Here is a 17,966-nt window from a genome sequence, read left to right on the forward strand (position 1 = left end):
CCTTCCAATTTTGTTCTCTAGTCCAGGAAGTTGCCATTACTCACCCATTCGAAGGAGTCGCAAGTTGGAGAGAAGGAAAAAAAAACGAAGTTAGGAGGCAACAGCAGTCCGCTTTTTCCTTACTGAATGTAACTTGTGTCTTCGTTGAGTTGTGCAACATTGCAATATTCAGCCGTTATACTTAACTGGTAAATTCTACATTTAATTTCGTTATGGCTGATACAGAGGCCAGTGTCGCTGCGGGCTGCCTGGAGAAACTGAAGGGCTACGTGAAGACCCGAAAAGGAACTATTCTTGCTGCAGAAATAGTACGTTTGTTTCGATTTACTCTTAAAGCCTTATACACAAGGAGTAGACTACTGCTGCAACCTAAACGTACTGCTATTTAGGAGTTTCCAAACTATGAATGAAAGCTCTGTTGTAGAAATATTATATAATTCCCTAGAATATATCCTTGTTATGATGACATACTACTTTAGGTTTGCATTCATAACCTTAGCATAGGCCTCTATTAAGCAATAAGTAAACCTACTACTTTACAAAAATGTATCTTAGATCATAACTGAATAGGCTATGTGGGTGTAGTTCATTTACCTACAGCTGTTTTTGCAATACAGATCTGTGAGTATTTCCATGATGGTATTCCAATGATTTGATCATGGCATGATAATGAATGGGGCCATTTTAAAATCGTTGACACAGTTATCTGGACTTAAAGGAACTGGACCTAGAATGAGAACCATGTGCTCTTGGAGGTAGGGGCCAGGCCAAGGGCTGGGTTTGTAGGCCAAGGGTTAAGAGCTTCCACCTGTCACTTCTGTGGTGTTGTGCTGAATCTCCCCTCATTTGGCACGCAACATTCAAATGCTGACAGTTTAGATTGAAAATCAGTGTACATAGGGTCACATACTACAGGATATCCATGAGAGTTATGATTATGTGTGACAATTAGTCATGGAAGGATGACAGACCTCTCCCTAAGATTGATAAGGTGTGCCGAATAAATTTTACACATTTACTACCTAGCTTGTAAATGTGTAAAGCGCCTTCTCTTTGATGTTGTGCTCATTAATGTTCCGTTATGTAGCAAGGTTATTATAGTAACTGAAATTAAAATGCAAACTAATCTTCTTTTTTTTTAAACTGAAATAAAAGAATTAACAAACCCATCTAAAAAACTAAAACCATACTGAAATTATTATCTTTGACCCCAAAACAAACAAAAATAAAATAACCATCATAAATTATGTTCAGATAAAAGATCTAAACTGTAATGGGATTTTCAATGGGAGTTTCAAGCTTTAGGGGGGGTTTCATGCTACTGAATGTGGCTGTTAAAAATGTGGTCAGGAGATGATTGTTTCAAATAGGCCTAATTTATGCATCACTATCACAAGCTAACAGGGGAAAAAATGTAGCTAACTTGATTCTTACATGTACTACTAAATGTAAAAAGCATTGGATTAGTATATGGGCTAGAGTGCTTTTCCTTCCACCATATTTTTTTGTACCGGTCTCAACAATATTAATTTTAAATCCAAGTCACATTGAGGTTGACTTTATAAATTAAGGCTGAGGCTGCGGCTCCTAGGTAACTGCCCCGCCCCCTTGGATCAATTTTATCCGGAGTTGGAGATCCGAATCACATTCTGCAGATGTTTTTCTTTACCTCTACTTTACCAATACATTTTTTGTGGTCACCCTCCCTTCACATTTCTCACTGTCAATTAATACAAATAATAATTATAATTTTAATGGTGAAATGTCCATGCAGCATCTGCATACCAACCATTTAATTTCAATCAATTTCATGGGGATATTCCAGACCTGAATCCTTAATTTAACTATTCGGAATTAATGTAGGAGGAGCCAAATAAAGGAGTGGCAGCTGCAGCAGCAAACCAGGCTTTTGAAAACGCCTATGAAATTTGACTTTTGGACCAACTTTTAAAATTTGACTTTGAATAAATGTGGATAATCATCAGAATCTTAAGTAAAATTGTGATCCTGTTACCCACGCATGCTTTCTGTCCCTAACACTGATTTTTTATTTTTTTAAACTAGCAAATCCGGTCTAAAAAGCACTTAAACTGAATTTCAAATAAAAATAGAAAAATGAATAAGAATTTAAAAAATATGAAAACCTTGTTATGTAGACTAACATGCTGACCAAACTGGACACGCACGTGCACCATTGCGCGCACATTGATTTTGTTCACCCACACCAGAAGCGATCAGGACACACAGGTTGAAATATCAAAACAAACACTGAACCAATTATATTAATTTGGGGACAGGTCAAAAAGCATTAAACATTTATGCCAATTTAGCTAGTTAGCTTGCTGTTGCTTGTTTATTTGCCCTGGTATATAAACATTGGGTTGTTATTTTACCTGAAATGCACAAGGTCCTCTACTTTGACAATTAATCCACAGATAAAACTGTAAACCGAATTTGTTTCTCGTCATCTTTCCTCCTTCCTTCACGTTTCTTTTTCTTCTTTGGACTTTTATATAGCTTTTCTTCTTTGTACTTTAATGGCAGTTGGCAACCAACTTTACAGCATTACTACAACTGACCGGAATGGACCTAAGTTCATCTTTCAATCCCCCACGTGGGTATATGCTTCTGAAAACCCGATGGAAGCACGTTGAGCGTCACAAATAGAACCAATTTCTATTTTAGCGACCTGGCCATGCATGAGCTCGCTGACACGCGCGAGCAGTGCGGGTGCAATAATTGAATAACATGTATGTGTACATTTATTTTGCAGTGCTCACGCACACGACTTGTCCGGTCTGTTTTAGCATGTAACTGTGGCCAAATTCAAGTAAAGGTTTATTATTTTTTATTTTTTAAATTTTTTATTTTTTAAATTTTACCCCTTTTTTTCCCCAATTTCGTAGTATCCAATTGTTGTAGTAGCTACTATCTTGTCTCATCGCTACAACTCCCGTACGGGCTCGGGAGAGACGAAGGTTGAAAGTCATGCGTCCTCCGATACACAACACATTTAACACAGCGCACATCCAACCCGGAAGCCAGCCGCACCAATGCGCCGGAGGAAACACCGTGCACCTGGCCACCTTGGCTAGCGTACACTGCGCCCAGCCCGCCACAGGAGTCGCTGGTGCGCGATGAGACAAGGACACCCCTACCGACCAAGCCCTCCCTAACCCGGGCGACGCTAGGCCAATTGTGTGTCGCCCCACGGACCTCCCGGTCGCGGCCGGTTACGACAGAGCCTGGGCGCGAACCCAGGACTCTGATGGCACAGCTGGCGCTGCAGTACAGCGCCCTTAACCACTGCGCCACCCGGGAGGCCCAAGTAAAGGTTTATTTAATCATCTTTCAGCAAACTGTAGCCTATGTCCAGTCATATATGGACATTTAAAATCCAGCCCACACAATGTAGAACAAACACAACTGTTGAGCACAACCAGAGAGAGACAAAGTGGGTACATGGTTTGATGGAAAGGGGAATGCACTGCAGATGACATCCAAAATTATGCACAGGCCAATCAAACTACGTTTTTTTTTTCTTCAACATTATGCTAAACCCATCTGGATTGAGTTAACCAGGATGTATGTAAAGACACTCCAGGAATAGACATGAATAACTTCAAGCAGGCCAAGTGTCTTTGTACACACCCCTTTTAATGTGCTCTTTAATGTGCTCTACATCCATGAGATGTATTGTAGGGTAGTAAGTGTCCTTTGGGGGCTTTGTTACCCATGCCTAAGTGCATTGAAGAGGACCATCCCACTACTCTGGTGGAGTTGTTGCATGCATACTGATTGTCTATCTTGTTGCTCAGTGTTGTCATTGCCCTAAGAAGTCAGCACTGGTGAATCTCTCCTTTTGTAAAGATAAGCACTATTGGGTATGATAGGTGTTCTGTTCTAAAGGGGGTGGTAACTCACAGACTGAGCTTTCCCATAAAATGGAACAGAATATAATTCTAGCGAGTTCTAGAATGTTAAGAGTTTCTTTCCAAAACCCTATATCCACCAATTTTTCACATTTTCATCAGAAATTATTGCTTATGGGTGCATTCATGTGTGTGTAAAATATTACTGCAAATCTTCTGTCCTCATTTGCAACACTCACTACCGAGTTCCAAACTGCCTCTGGAAGCAACGTCAGCACAAGAACTGTTAAGAAGTGTTCATTGGGAGCTTCATGAAATGTGTTTCCATGGCCGAGCAGCCGCACACAAGCCTAAGATCACCATGCTCAATGCCAAGCGTCGGCTGGAGTGGTGTAAAGCTCAATGCCATTGGACTCTAGAATAGTAGAAACGCGTTGTCTGGAGTGATGAATCACGCTTCACAATCTGGTAGTCAGACGGACGATTCTGGGTTTGACAGATCAACACTTTTGGGATGAATTGGAATACCGACTGCGAGCCAGGCCTAATCGCCCAACATCAGTAACCGACCTCACTACTGCTCTTGTGGCTGAATAAGTCCCCGCAGCAATGTTCCAACATCTAGTAGAAAGCCTTCCCAGAAGAGTGGAGGCTGTAATAGCAGCAAAGGGGGACCAACTCCATATTAATGCCCATGATTTGGGTATGAGATATTAGACGAGCAGGTGTCCAGATACATTTGGTCATGTAGTGTATGTGTAGAGTTTATTTTAGCAAGGGGGTTCCTAGACTCAGATCCCAGAGCTCAGTGTTTCAGTGCTTTGCAGAGGTAATGGAAATTCCAGAGATGTGTGAGGTTGCTGCAGCCTGGGATAAAGAATGCAGGAATCGCTTATATTGCAACTCTATATGACCTGGCTTGGCATTCAAGGACAGTTTCACACCTTGCTGGAGACAGGTCAGGTGGATGACCCCCCTTGTGGAGCATCACAACAGCCCGGGAGAAAGTATGAAAGTCACAGGACGAGAGATGGTAGATGTCTCAGACAGTTTACATACTGTAGTTCATACAGAGCAAAGAATACTCCAGCAGGAAGAGGAGGATCATGTGATGTGAGATACACAGGAAGACAACTCGTACCATCATTAATCAGTCGGGAAATACTCATTTCCTCACCCACTGTTTCATAGTAACCCCATGTACTGTAAAGGATTGACACTGACAGTATGGTACATGGCTTCTGAACTTAAATGGGCCTATGGAAGCCATATTCCAAAAGGGTGATTCCATGCCAGCATAGCCCCCACAAATATTTTTGGTATCTCAGATTGTTCTGCCATTTATCACATAGAAACTTAATTGGGACGAAGAATGTTTGATATGCTTTTTACCTTTTGTAGCGCAAACAATTAATTGGTTTATTGGGTTTGAACATGCTTCTGTGAAAGCTAGCTAATGTCAAAGTGAAACATAGTCAGTGTGACTCTCCCTGGATGATGAGCAATCGTTTCATGTAAGCTGAGTAATGTAGGCATTGCAGTAGCTTGTTCTGTTCCTATTACTGTGCTTAGAAATTGTATTTTGCCTCTCATCCCGATACTATTCAGAGAAGCTAGTTCCATTGAAACATCAGTTGAGCTTTTCCTGGCATTTCTTTGTGTGTGAGATTGTGTGTATAGTTACATCTCTCTGTGTTTTTGGTTGCCACTCTGCTCCTGTTTTTAGATTGTTAATATATTGACTGTAATCATTGACAAAATATTGGTCATTTTCCATAGTCAGCGTATGGAGGACTGAACAGATTCCATCTGGGTCTTCAGTCTGGTCAGAAATGGAGCAGTTTTTCCTGTGGTGTAACAGTGAGATGTCAACATCGCAGGCCCTTTTTTTGTTGTGAAGGGCTTTTGGATAGTGGGTGTTTCTCCATGTGACGGCCTCTTCATTAGCCGGTTACCCTTAGAGCAGCTGGCTGAGGCCAGAATAGAATAGAGCCTCATTGTGTAGGCCCCTCGCCCCGGCCACCCCACAAGTGCACAGAGGCAGCTCGTGCCAGTCTCTGGAACACACGAAGCACTGATGTGTGCCGGGGGGGGGGGGGGGGGGGGGCAGCTTATTGCATCATCTGTAGGCTACTACCACACTTTTGACTGGGTTTGCCCTAACTTAGCTTACTGCTCAGTGGCAGTAAGCCAGTTCATATATAGCCAATACAATTATTTTATCCCTCAAATCAATGAAAAAAGGGTAGCTTTGCAACTGCAAGCAAAGTTGACAATCTCCAATATCTTCCCTGAACATCTAAGTCAGTAACATCTTTGTCATCCTCACAAAGGCTTTGTGATGTCAAGTTGCACCATGAAATGTGACCATTCTTTCAAAACCTGCCTGTGGTTGTATTTAAATATATCTACCCACCCAGAATCATAGCTCAACAGCAGCAACAATAGAGAGATTCAGTAAGGGCTGGTGTTGCTGCTACACTGTGGGCTGTCCAAGTTTATGTACTCTCCACACTGACCCTATTTCACTGGAATGGACTGAAGGGAATGCCAGCTGATTTTTTTTTCTGATGGAAAAATGCATTCTTGACTTGGTACAGACCCCTCTGTAAATACAATTAAAGCAACATGTTAAAGAAAGACATGTAAATGTTTAGGATAAAAAAGATCAATCCCAGCACTGGGAAACTTACTCAGTGTGATATCGGCTTCTAAACTGATTGGCTATGTTAGCTACTATGTTTTTTGTTGCATGCGTTTTGTGACAGCCTCGGTTGTTTGTGTACTTCGTTGCATCACCACAGGGTCTTTAACCCTGTATAGACTGTGTTTATTGTGTCCTGTTTGATGTGGGAGATGCTAGTGTTTGTGTGTGACGTGGCAGTGATGGTGTCTGTCCATTTGACATTGCTGCCCCCTGGTCTCACTCAGCCTGGGTCTTGGAGTAGAAGACTATCGTGGATAAAATATGGTCTTAAGTCAACTGTCATACCATCTTCATGTGGTGGAAATGACTCTGAGATGACTGTTCCTATCACTTCTGATCTGCTGTCTGGGATGAGTTTTAATCACATCATTCAACCTGAACTGCTAATTCAAAGGAAAGAGAGGAATCTGGAGCCAAATTGTTAGTTTGTTGTAAACTACAGCGAGACGTTCCCCAAGGATTCTGGGATACGTAGCAGTAATTTCCTAAAAAGGAAATGTTATGAATAACATCCCAAATTCAAGCAATTCGGCTACAGATTAATTGAGCATAAAAACAATTTTTGCCCTACAGATTTGGCATTTTCTAAGTACCTTTATAAACATATTACACTGAATATTTTCATGCAGGTTTTTTCTCTCTCTCCTCTTTCTCTCACTCTACCTTTCCCCCAAATGAATTGTCTGTCATTTTCTTTCAGCTCATCAGTTTTATTATCCTAATCTGCTATGCTGCATCATTGTATGGAGGTTATTCTGCAGTGGCCATCTGTGAGATGGTGTTCGCCATCATCTTCTTTGTCGTCTTCATGATGGAAATGGACAAGTCCATCCAGGTGGTCAACTGGGTCTGGAGTGTGAGTACAGTATATATGTTTACACAGACACACACACACAAACAAACACACACGCACGCACACACACACACACACCTAGACACGCATACCTAGAGACACACACACACACACACGCGCGCGCGCGCACACACACACACCTAGACACACATACCTAGAGAGACACACACACAGAGAAAGAGAAGCACACAGAAGCACATGCACAAATTATAGATACATTCATAAAAACAGACAGTAACACAAGGACTTTCCAAGTGCCATTAGAAGTACAGTCATTCACTAATGTTGGTCTCTTCCTCTCAGGATCTTATCCGTGCTGCTATTGGTGCAGCCCTGTACCTTATCACCTCTCTGATCTGTGTGATTGGTGGAGCCGGGGACGGCGCCCGTATTGCAGGAGGAGTGAGTCAAATGTCTAACCACCCTGAGATATTTTAATAGAAACAAACTAGAGCATCTCAAATTGCCTACTTCTTCAGCTCTCCAATACTTCACACCAATTAATCACTGAAAAGTAAAACTTGGTGCTTAGAATATGTTTATATTAACAGTTTTTCCATTCCCTTAGGTGTTTGGCCTGCTGGCTGGGATCCTGTTTGCCTATGATGCCTACACCATCTTTCTGGTCATCAAGAGCACTAGGCAGCACACAGCAGCGCCCACTGGTGGGTGATTTAGATAAGGTTGCAGCTTTGCTATGAACTGGGTCGTTCCACCAATTCGGTGCCTTGGTAATTTTAACATTCTGTCATAAAGAGCACATGTTCAACTTCATAAAAAACAAATTTTCTCATCGCAAAAGGTTAAATAAATAAAAATGACTATAGTAAGTGCCAAATAAAGTAACAGGGGAGATAGTAACAAGGTTCACGATTTCATCTTAAATCAGCCATAAATCCCCTTTTGACAGGGGAAATGGAAGCTTGTGTGAAACAGAGATGAGCAATGCAAGCTTCACAAAAACAATTTGTCCTGTCTATATGGGTAACAGGGTGGAAGTGTTTTTATTTATTTTACCTTTTATTTAATAAGGCAAGTCCGTTATGAACAAATTCTTATTTTCAATGACTGCAGTGGGTTAACTGCCTTGTTCAGGGGCAGAACGACAGATTTGTACCTTGTCAGCTCGGGGATTTGAACTTGCAACCTTTCGGTTACTAGCCCAACGCTCTAACCACTAGGCCACCCTGTTTTGTGCTTGACCTGCTCGGTTTCCCACCACAAAACACCAGAAAATGGACAAAAATATTAAGTTAAGTTCACGTAACAGGGTTGACCTTAATATGAGGGACAGATGTAAGTGAATCACTAATCACATTAAATAAATACATAATCATCTTCAGAAATGACTTTGTCAAAGCAACAAAATAACTAGGGCTTTACAATGATGCTGGAAACTTGGAGAAATGTTGGGGTTAAGTGGATTAAAATCTTCCTAGAAGTCACAGAGGGTGCACAGAGGGTGCACAGAGGGTGCACAGAGGGTGCACAGAGGGTGCACAGAGGGCGCCAATCTGAACCACATTGCTGAATTTTGGCACTTTAGCACGTCTTTATTCATATCGAAAATCTGATTTATTGAATTCTCCATGTGGTCTATATTAAAGGGCACTTAATTAATTGAATCTAATGGGCATTTAAAATGCAATATTGGTGCACAATTTTTACTTAAAATATCAAAGGGACTCAAGTCACTCATTTCGTGGAACGACCCAACTACAGTTTTGACAGACATTTTCTCACCTAATTTGATTTGTTCTATTCTCTGCTTTGTTTACAGACGACAGAGTTTAAGCACTCAGCTATACCCCCCCAAAAAAGAAAAAGGAAGTTTGTGCAGGAGGAGTCGAAAATGAAGAGAGAAAGAAGTGCAGCAGATTGGAAGGAATTTGATGCTCAAATGAAGAGATTAATAGCAGCAATTAACCAATGTTAGGGTCAGAAGAGAGAAACATCTGCAGTACATCTATAGCTGACCCAGAGGAGAATGTTACTGCATTGAGATCTGCGTGTTCAAAATAATTATGTCAATTCCAGGAGGGATTCCCTTGACAAAGGGTTATTCCAGTCTCTGTGTACAATTCTACCATCTACCGAAAAGGGAAAGATGTAAATATTATGCAGCATAAGGAGGTGAAAAGCTTTGGTCAGTTTTCATACATTTGTTTTCTGATCTAATTAATTAATTAATGTGTCAAAAGATGTCTGTTTGTATTACATCCACTACTAAAGGTTTGGTTTATTAGTAATGAAATTGTAGCATTACATCCATAGAGGTGCTCAGATTAATAAAACATTAAAATGTAACATCAGCTGTTTACCTTTGCAGTTTTAGTACAAATTACTTCAAACAGCATTCTATCTTTCTGCTTCATCAACATTTCACCTCAGCGGCAAAGCCCTCTCAATATTCGCGCTGTAATATATTATAATTGTGCTGGTCAAATTTAGCCGCCACTTAGTCAATGTTCTCCTTGTGACCAGTGATATCGCTACCTACACTGAGTGTACAAAACATTAGCAACACCTTCATACTATTGAGTTGCACCCCCATTTGCCCTCAGAACAGTCTCAATTTTTCGGAGCATGGACTCTACAAGATGTCAAAAGCATTCCACAGGGATGCTGGCTCCATGTTGACTCCAATGCTTCCCACAGTTGTGTCAAGTTGGCTGGATGTCCTTGGGTGGTGGACCGTTCTTGATACACACGGGAAACTGTTGAACATGAAAAACCCAGCAGCGTTGCAGTTCATGACACACTCAAACCGGTGGGCCTGGCATCTACTACCATACTCTGTTCAAAGGCACTTAAATATACTGTCTTGCCCATTCACCCTCTGAATGGCTCACACACAATCCATGTCTCAATTGTCTCGAGGCTTAAAAATCCTTATTTAAACTGTCTCCTCCCCTTCATCTACACTGATTGAAGTGGATTTAACAAGTGACATCAATAAGGGATCATAGCTTTCACCTGGATTCACCTGGTCAGTCTGTCATGGAAAGAGGAGGAGTTCGTAATGTTTTGTACACTCAGTGCATAGTGCTATTTGTACAGTAATGCATACTATCAACAGAGCTCTACATCTCTCTCACAGTGCCTTTAATACGCCATTTGTTGTAACCTACCTGGAAACATTTGTAGTGCCTTCATTTTATGGGTTGTTATTTTACCTCTCTTCTCAACTAGCACTGTTACTGACCACCATTCATTCTGCCCCCATAGTAAGGTTAGATGTTCCTTTGCCACCAAAGAACTTGTCGTTAGTAGGCTACTCTTGCCATAGGAAACACACATGTTTTCATCATCCTGGTTTTCACAAATCTAACTCAGGTTGTGTGTTTCTTGCCTGTATTTGTGTGTTTTTTTAACCAATGGTAAAAAATATATTTTAATGCCATTTTGTGTTGTACAAGAGAAATGTTACCTCAGTAAGTGCACCGTTGTTAAGGGATATAGACAGTCTGTATGCGGTTATAGTAAACTCTTAGAAAATTGCATATTTAGAATTAGCAGTTAAATTAATTAGCAGAGAATATTATTTTATCAATTGTGTGGTTGACATTTCAGGATCCATATGTTATTTTAATATGCTTTAGTAAATGCTACCTTGCCTCCGAAATATAAAATTAATGTTTCAAGGTATAATTTGGCCTCAATGTTTTATTTCTAACAGGATTTTTTATTTCTTGTTTCATCAATTTTGCATTCACAATGCTTTGCACAATAAAAGCCATTTGTTTCTCTAAATAATTATGAACCTCTCTAATAACTGCTATTACAAATTATATAATCACATTGTTGTTATATACATAGTACTTACTAGCCTGATGACTCCCACTAAATTATTCTGCTTCTCTGTCGTTTGCTACATACCTCCGTTGGCGTGGAGTAGCGTTTGGCTTGGAGTAGCGTTTGGCCAGAGCAATGATTCTGGTTAGCCAGGCTAACAACTGTGTACATTGGTTTGTGGCATGCACAAGTACAAGGACCTGAGGGCTGTCTCTTAAAGCTACCACAAGATGGAAGCAGCTTCCCTTTCAACATGACCAGGGTTCATTCTGTACTTTATTTTCTTCACAAATGGGCCCAATAATCGCAATAAAATGGAATGCTGCAAAATACTATCAAAAATTACTAATCATTTAGATTTTGACTTGACCTAAATAACATATTTAGTATGATTTTCAGGAAACTAGATAAACACATGCCCTTTTTCACTGTCTTTGGTTGATCCTCCTCAGTAAACCCCATGAGCCTTTGTAGGCCTTTTGTTAGACCATAAACAAATATATATATGGTTCTCCTTTTACTTTTCCCAAATTCTCCAACAACCCTTCAGCTGATCCAACAAGTGCCCACACCGTGCTGGGAGTTATACTGGCTTAAACCTCTTTGACCATTTGCATGCTGGCCAATATAATATATATTTTTTTTGTGCAACTTATCAGTTATTCCTTCCTTAATACAAAAATGTTTGCTCATTGGCGTCAAACAATTTCATTCATGTTGGACCACTATTTGGAAAAAACACTTCAACAGAGATTTTAAATTACATTAGAATAAAGCCCACCATTAATACCTAGTCTCATCATAGTGAGAAAATATGCTAGAAATATGTCACAAACTGGCAAAGTCTTAATCTGGGAAAATTCATGTTGGAATGGGGCCCCTACAGGAACTCCATATGTGCATAGTTGGCTCAAGTAAAAATATACTGTATATAGGCCTAACATGAACTCCTGTGAATAGTCACTTTTCCATGTAAAGATGCTGTACACTAGGTCTAAGTTGGAACAGAGATTGGATTGGTCAGGGGATGCGTATGGTATGTCTAGGGCCTAGTATGAGTACCCAGCTAGAAGAAAACCCATATTTTTTTGAAGATTCATTCATTTCACTCAGGTTACCTTCCTCTGTGGTTCACTCAAGAGGCATCATCCCCCTTTGGGGACACTTCTTTTCTTTTTTTACTAGCCCCTCAGCAGTTTTATGAAGATGGCTATAGCTAGCCCAGATTGGGAACCTATCTCCCAACCTCATAACTAGCTACCAAGAAGCCATTTCAGGCTACCAATCAAGTTAGAGTAGCTAGCTTCATAAAAATATTCAAATCAAACATTTATAATATATATTTTCGAAGGCTGGGTTCCCCGGTTGAATACCCATGTTCTAAAGTCTTCCAACCTTGCCAGAAGGCAGACCAGATAAGACCAGCTATCTTAGCTGGTCTGCCTTTAGAACATGGGTATTCAACCGGGGAACCCAGCCTTCGAAAATGTACTATAAATGTTTTACTTGAATGTTTTTATGAATATCTCTAGCAACAACAGGCTAAACAAATGTTTTATTATAAAGAGGGAAATATCGATTTTCTAACGATGTGAACTTTAGTTCTCAACTCCTAATATCTGACAAGGCTCTGAAATAGTACCAACGAGTAACATTAAGAGTCGCGGCAAGTGAAGATGGCTGCTGGTAAGCTTTCTTGACTTGGACATTAACTTTTAAAATTCCCTGTCTCAGGTCAGTAAGGATCTCCACTTTATTTTAAGAATGTGAAATGTCAGAATAATAGTAGCGAGAATGATTTATTTCAGCTTCGATTTCTTTCATCACATTCCCAGCGGTTCACAAGTTTACATACACTCAATTAGTATTTGGTAGCATTGCCTTTAAATTGTTTAACTTGGGTCAAATGTTTCGGTTAGCCTTCCATAAACTTCCCACAATAAGTTGGGTGAATTTTGTCCCATTCCTCCTGACAGAGCTGGTGTAATTGAGTCAGGTTTGTAGGACTCCTTGCTCGCAAACACTTTTTCAGTTCTTCCCACACACTTTCTATAGGATTGAGGTCCCGGCTTTGTGATGGCCACTCCAATACCTTGACTTTGTTGTCCTTAAGCCATTTTGCCACAACTTTGGAAGTATGCTTGAGGTCATTGTCCATTTAGAAGACCCATTTGCGACCAAGCTTGAACTTCCTGACTGATGTCTTGAGATGTTGCTTCAATATAGCCACAGAATTTTCCATCCTCATGATGCCATTTATTTTGTGAAGTGCACCAGTCCCTCCTGCAGCAAAGCACCGCCACAACATGATGCTGCCACCCCTGTGCTTCACGGTTGGGATTGTGTTTTTCGGCTTGCAAGCCTCCCCTTTACCTCCAAACATAACGATGGTCATTATGGCCAAACAGTTCTATTTTTGTTTCATCAGACCAGAGGACATTTCATCAAAAAATATGATCTTTGTCCCTATATGCAGTTACAAACCGTAGTCTGGCTTTTTTATGGCAGTTTTGGAGCAGTGGCTTCTTCCTTGCACTTTTTGCACCAAAGTACGTTCATATCTACGAGACAGAACACTTCTCCTTCCTGAGCGGTATGATGGCTGCGTGGTCCCATGGTGTTTATATTTGCGTACTATTGTTTGTACAGATAAATGTGGTACCTTCAGGTGTTTGGAAATTGCTCCCAAGGATGAACCAGACTTGTGGAGGTCTACAATTTTTTTCTGAGGTCTTGGCTGATTTCTTTTGATTTTCCCATGATGTTAAGCAAAGAGGCACAAACTATAGTTTGTTAACAATACATTTGTGGAGTGGTTGAAAAGGGAGTTTTAATGACTCCAACCTTAGTGTATGTAAACTCCGACTTCCTCTATAGTTCAGTTCTTTCTGTTGGTATGGTTGTGAGGTATTGTTTGTTTTTGACTACCTACCTGTGTTTGACCATTGCCTGCGACCATAATTCCTGCCTTCTGCGAAGGCATAATAAACATCTGCCACGCTCTGCGTGTGAATCTACACCTTTTTCTCCCTGAGTATTCATTAGAATACCTCACATAAAAACGGAATAGATTCAGCGGAGCTACAGCGGAGCCTAACCCAGCAAGTGGAGCTTATGGAGGAAATTGTACATCTTCTCCGCCAGCCTATCCCTACTCCTCCGATGCCCGGTATCAAAACCCATAGCCTTCCTTCGTTCATACCCATGCCTGTAAAATATGACGGTATACCTGGGAAATGTCAGGGATTTCTGACACAATGCAGCAAATACATTGAGCACAACCCCACTAACTTCTTCACCGACAAGAGCAGGGTGGATTTTGTTGTCTCTACTCACAGGCAAAGCACTGGATTGGGACACCGCCTCTTCAAAGAGGTACACTGTGCTAACAAACCTCCAAACGTGCTTCAATGCCATACAACACTCCTTCCGTGGCCTTCAACTGCTCTTAAATGCTAGTAAAACTAAATGCATGCTCTTCAACCGATCGCTGCCCGCACCCGCCCGACTAGCATCACTACTCTGGACGGTTCTGTCTTAGAATATGTGGACAACTATAAATACCTAGGTGTCTGGCTAGACTGCAAACTCTCCTTCCATACTCACATTAAGCATCTCCAATCCAAAGTTAAATCTAGAATCGGCTTCCTACTTCGCAACAAAGCATCCTTCAGTCATGCTGCCAAACATACCCTTGTAAAACTGACTATCCTACCGATCCTTGACTTCGGAGATGTCATTTACAAAATAGCCTCCAACACTCTACTCAGCAAATTGGATGCAGTCTATCACAGTGCCATCTGTTTTGTCACCAAAGCCCCATATACTACCCACCACTGCGACTTGTATGCTCTCGTTGGCTGGTCCTCACTACATATTCGTCGCCAAACCCACTGGCTCCAGGTAATCTATAAGTCTTTGCTAAGTAAAGCTCTGCCTTATCTCAGCTCACTGGTCACCGTAGCACGCGCTCCAGCAGGTATATTTCACTGGTCATCCCCAAAGCCAACACCCCCTTTGGTCGCCTTTCCTTCCAGTTCTCTGCTGGAAATGACTGGAACGAATTGCAAAAATCACTGAAGTGGGAGACTTATATCTCCCTCACAAACGTTAAACCTCAGCTGTCAGAGCAGCTTACCGATCACTGCAGCTCTACACAGCCCATCTGTAAATAGCCCATCCAACCAACTACTTACCTCATCCACATATTTGTTTTTCTGCTCTTTTGCACGCCTGTATTTCTACTTGCACATCCTCATCTGCACATCTATCACTCCAGTGTAAATTTAATTACTTTGCCACTATTGCTGTATACAGATTTTCTATTGTGTTATTGACTCTACGTTTGTTTATCCCATGTGTTGTTTTTGTCGCACTGCTTTGCTTTATCTTGGCTAGGTGGCAGTTGTAAATGAGAACTTGTTCTCAACTGGCCTACCTGGTTAAATAAAGGTGAAAAAAAAGGTATTTGATCATTCTCCCTCCGGTCGTCCTATAGAAGACCTCCTCATAGAACTTCAACAAGGATGCAATTCAGCTGCAGAGTATGCCCTCGAGTTCCGCACCAAGGCTGCAGGGAGTGGATGGAATGAGGCTGCTTTACTTACCGGCTACCGAAGAGGGCTCAAAGGGAACTTCAGGCGGAGCTGGCCTGTAGAGATGACCTTCAGGATTTAAATCAATACATTCGTATGTCCGCCGACCGCCGAAGAACTCTGCCACCCAGGAATCCGAAACCTTCTCTTTCCATGATTCCGTCATCCCGTCCGAGTCTGCAGTTGGGCCATGCTCCTCTCTTGTGTATCAAAGTCAAAAGCGGATCCAAGAAGGGCTCTGCCTATACTGTGGAGGGAAAGATCATCTACTCAGCCATTGCCCTGTTCGCCCCCCACGGAGGGATGAGAAAGGGTCCCTCCGCTGCCATGCAGGTAGCCGTGTCCTTATTTCTAAATATCTCCCAGAAGCAATTCTCCATCCCAGTATTGATAACCGTGAAGGGGGTTACCAAGTACGTAGAAGGCTTGATAGATTCGGGAGCAGCAGGTAATTTTATTGATCACCAGCTAGTACAAGAGCTTGACATTGATCTAACACCTGTCACCCCTCCCTTAAGGATTAACACCCTGGACGGGCAGCCATTGGGCACGGGCTTCATCACGCACCTGACACAGAGCGTCACCCTCCAGATTGGCGTCTTCCACACCGAAACCATTCAACTCATGGAACTCTCATCCCCCAAACAGCCACTCATCCTTGGACACCTCTGGCTTTGTCGTCGTGAACCTGCCATTTCATGGCAACAAGGTGAACTACTGTCCTGCTCTTTACCTGGATCTCCAGTTGTCTCAGCCTACCCTGTAGAGCCCCCACCATTGAGGACTCTGCCTCAGCAGTGCCACCCACCATACCATCTGAATACGTCCAGTACAGAAATGTCTTCAGCAAAGTCAAGGCCTCCACTCTGCCACCACATCGCCCAAGAGACTGCTATTGACTTACTCCCTGGAGTGTCCCCACTGAAGGACTGTGTTTACCCCCTATCTATCCCAGAAAATAAGGCAATGGAGAACTACATTTGATGAATCACTCAAACGGTTTCATTCATCCTTCTTCTTCTTCGAAGAAGAATCCCTCATCTCCCTTCCGGGAAGCTTCAACCTTTGCCAATCCCTCACAGACCCTGGTCCCACATAGCTGTTGACTTCATCACAGGCCTTCCTGAATCCTCTAGTAACACCACCATCCTTGTCATGGACCGTTTTTCAAAAATGTGTCATCTGGTTCCCCTTCCTCATTTACCTAACACCATGGAATTGTCTGAGTGTATGTTTCAGCAGGTGTTCCATCTGTACGTGATTCCCGGAGGACATTGTCTCTGACCGCGGGCCCCAGTTTGTCTCCCGGGTGTGGCGAGCTTTCTGTGACCGACTGGGGGTCGCCCTCAGCCTCTCCTCCGGGCCCCCCCCCCGGACCAACGGGCAGACGGAACACCTGAACCAAGAAATAGGGAAGTATCTCCGGCAACAATGTTCTGCCTCTCCACATGACTGGAGTCGGTATACGGCCTGGGCCGAATACGCTCAGAACTCACTCATGCACTCATCCCTCCTCCTTACTCCATTTCAGTGTGTCCTTGGTTATCAACCCCCCCATGTTTCCCAGTGCCAGGTGTAGCCTGGTACTGTCCCAGCTGTCGATGACTGGTCTTGGCGTAGTGAGCGGGAATGGGAGACCGCTCACAGTCATCTGCAGGAAGCCTCTAATACCCAGAAACGCTTTGCCGACAGATGCCACCGACCTACGCCACTCTTTCATCCCGGGCAGCATGTGTGGCTCTCTACCAGAGACATCCACCTCCCCTGCAAAAAGTTCTGTCCTCGCTTCATTGGTACCTTCAAGATAACACATCGCATCAACCCTGTAACGTACCGCCTCCAGTTACCCCATCAGTATAAAAATCTACTCGTCCTTCCATGGGTCTCTGTTAAAACCGGTCACCTCCAGTCCTCTTCACCCTCCAGTCTCTACCCGCAGTGCGCCCCCACCGTTGGACGTTGGAGGGGAACCTGCTTATGCCATTCAGGCCGTCCTTGATTCCAAACGCCTGAGAGGTCGCATCCACTACATAGTGGACTGGGAAGGTTATGGGCCTGAAGACCGGTCCCGTTCCCCGATCAAGACATCCTCGACCCAGAGATGGGGGGTACTGTAAGGTTCTGCTTTTCTTTTCTTAGTCAAC

The 17,966-nt window shown here is 42.4% G+C and overlaps 1 protein-coding gene across 1 annotated transcript; it reads left to right on the top strand.

The window, feature by feature from the left end:
• Nucleotides 1–17: 17 nt before the first annotated feature.
• Nucleotides 18–11,185, top strand: LOC139416676 (proteolipid protein 2-like). Its single transcript, XM_071165630.1, has 5 exons — nt 18–308; nt 7,280–7,435; nt 7,736–7,834; nt 8,001–8,097; nt 9,213–11,185. Exons 1-5 carry the CDS (start codon nt 213–215, stop codon nt 9,224–9,226), a joined length of 462 nt encoding a protein of 153 aa, XP_071021731.1. The 5' UTR covers nt 18–212; the 3' UTR covers nt 9,227–11,185.
• The last annotated feature ends 6,781 nt before the right edge of the window (nt 11,186–17,966 follow it).

Source organism: Oncorhynchus clarkii, chromosome 9, assembly GCF_045791955.1.
Source record: "Oncorhynchus clarkii lewisi isolate Uvic-CL-2024 chromosome 9, UVic_Ocla_1.0, whole genome shotgun sequence".
Lineage (NCBI taxonomy): Eukaryota > Metazoa > Chordata > Actinopteri > Salmoniformes > Salmonidae > Oncorhynchus > Oncorhynchus clarkii.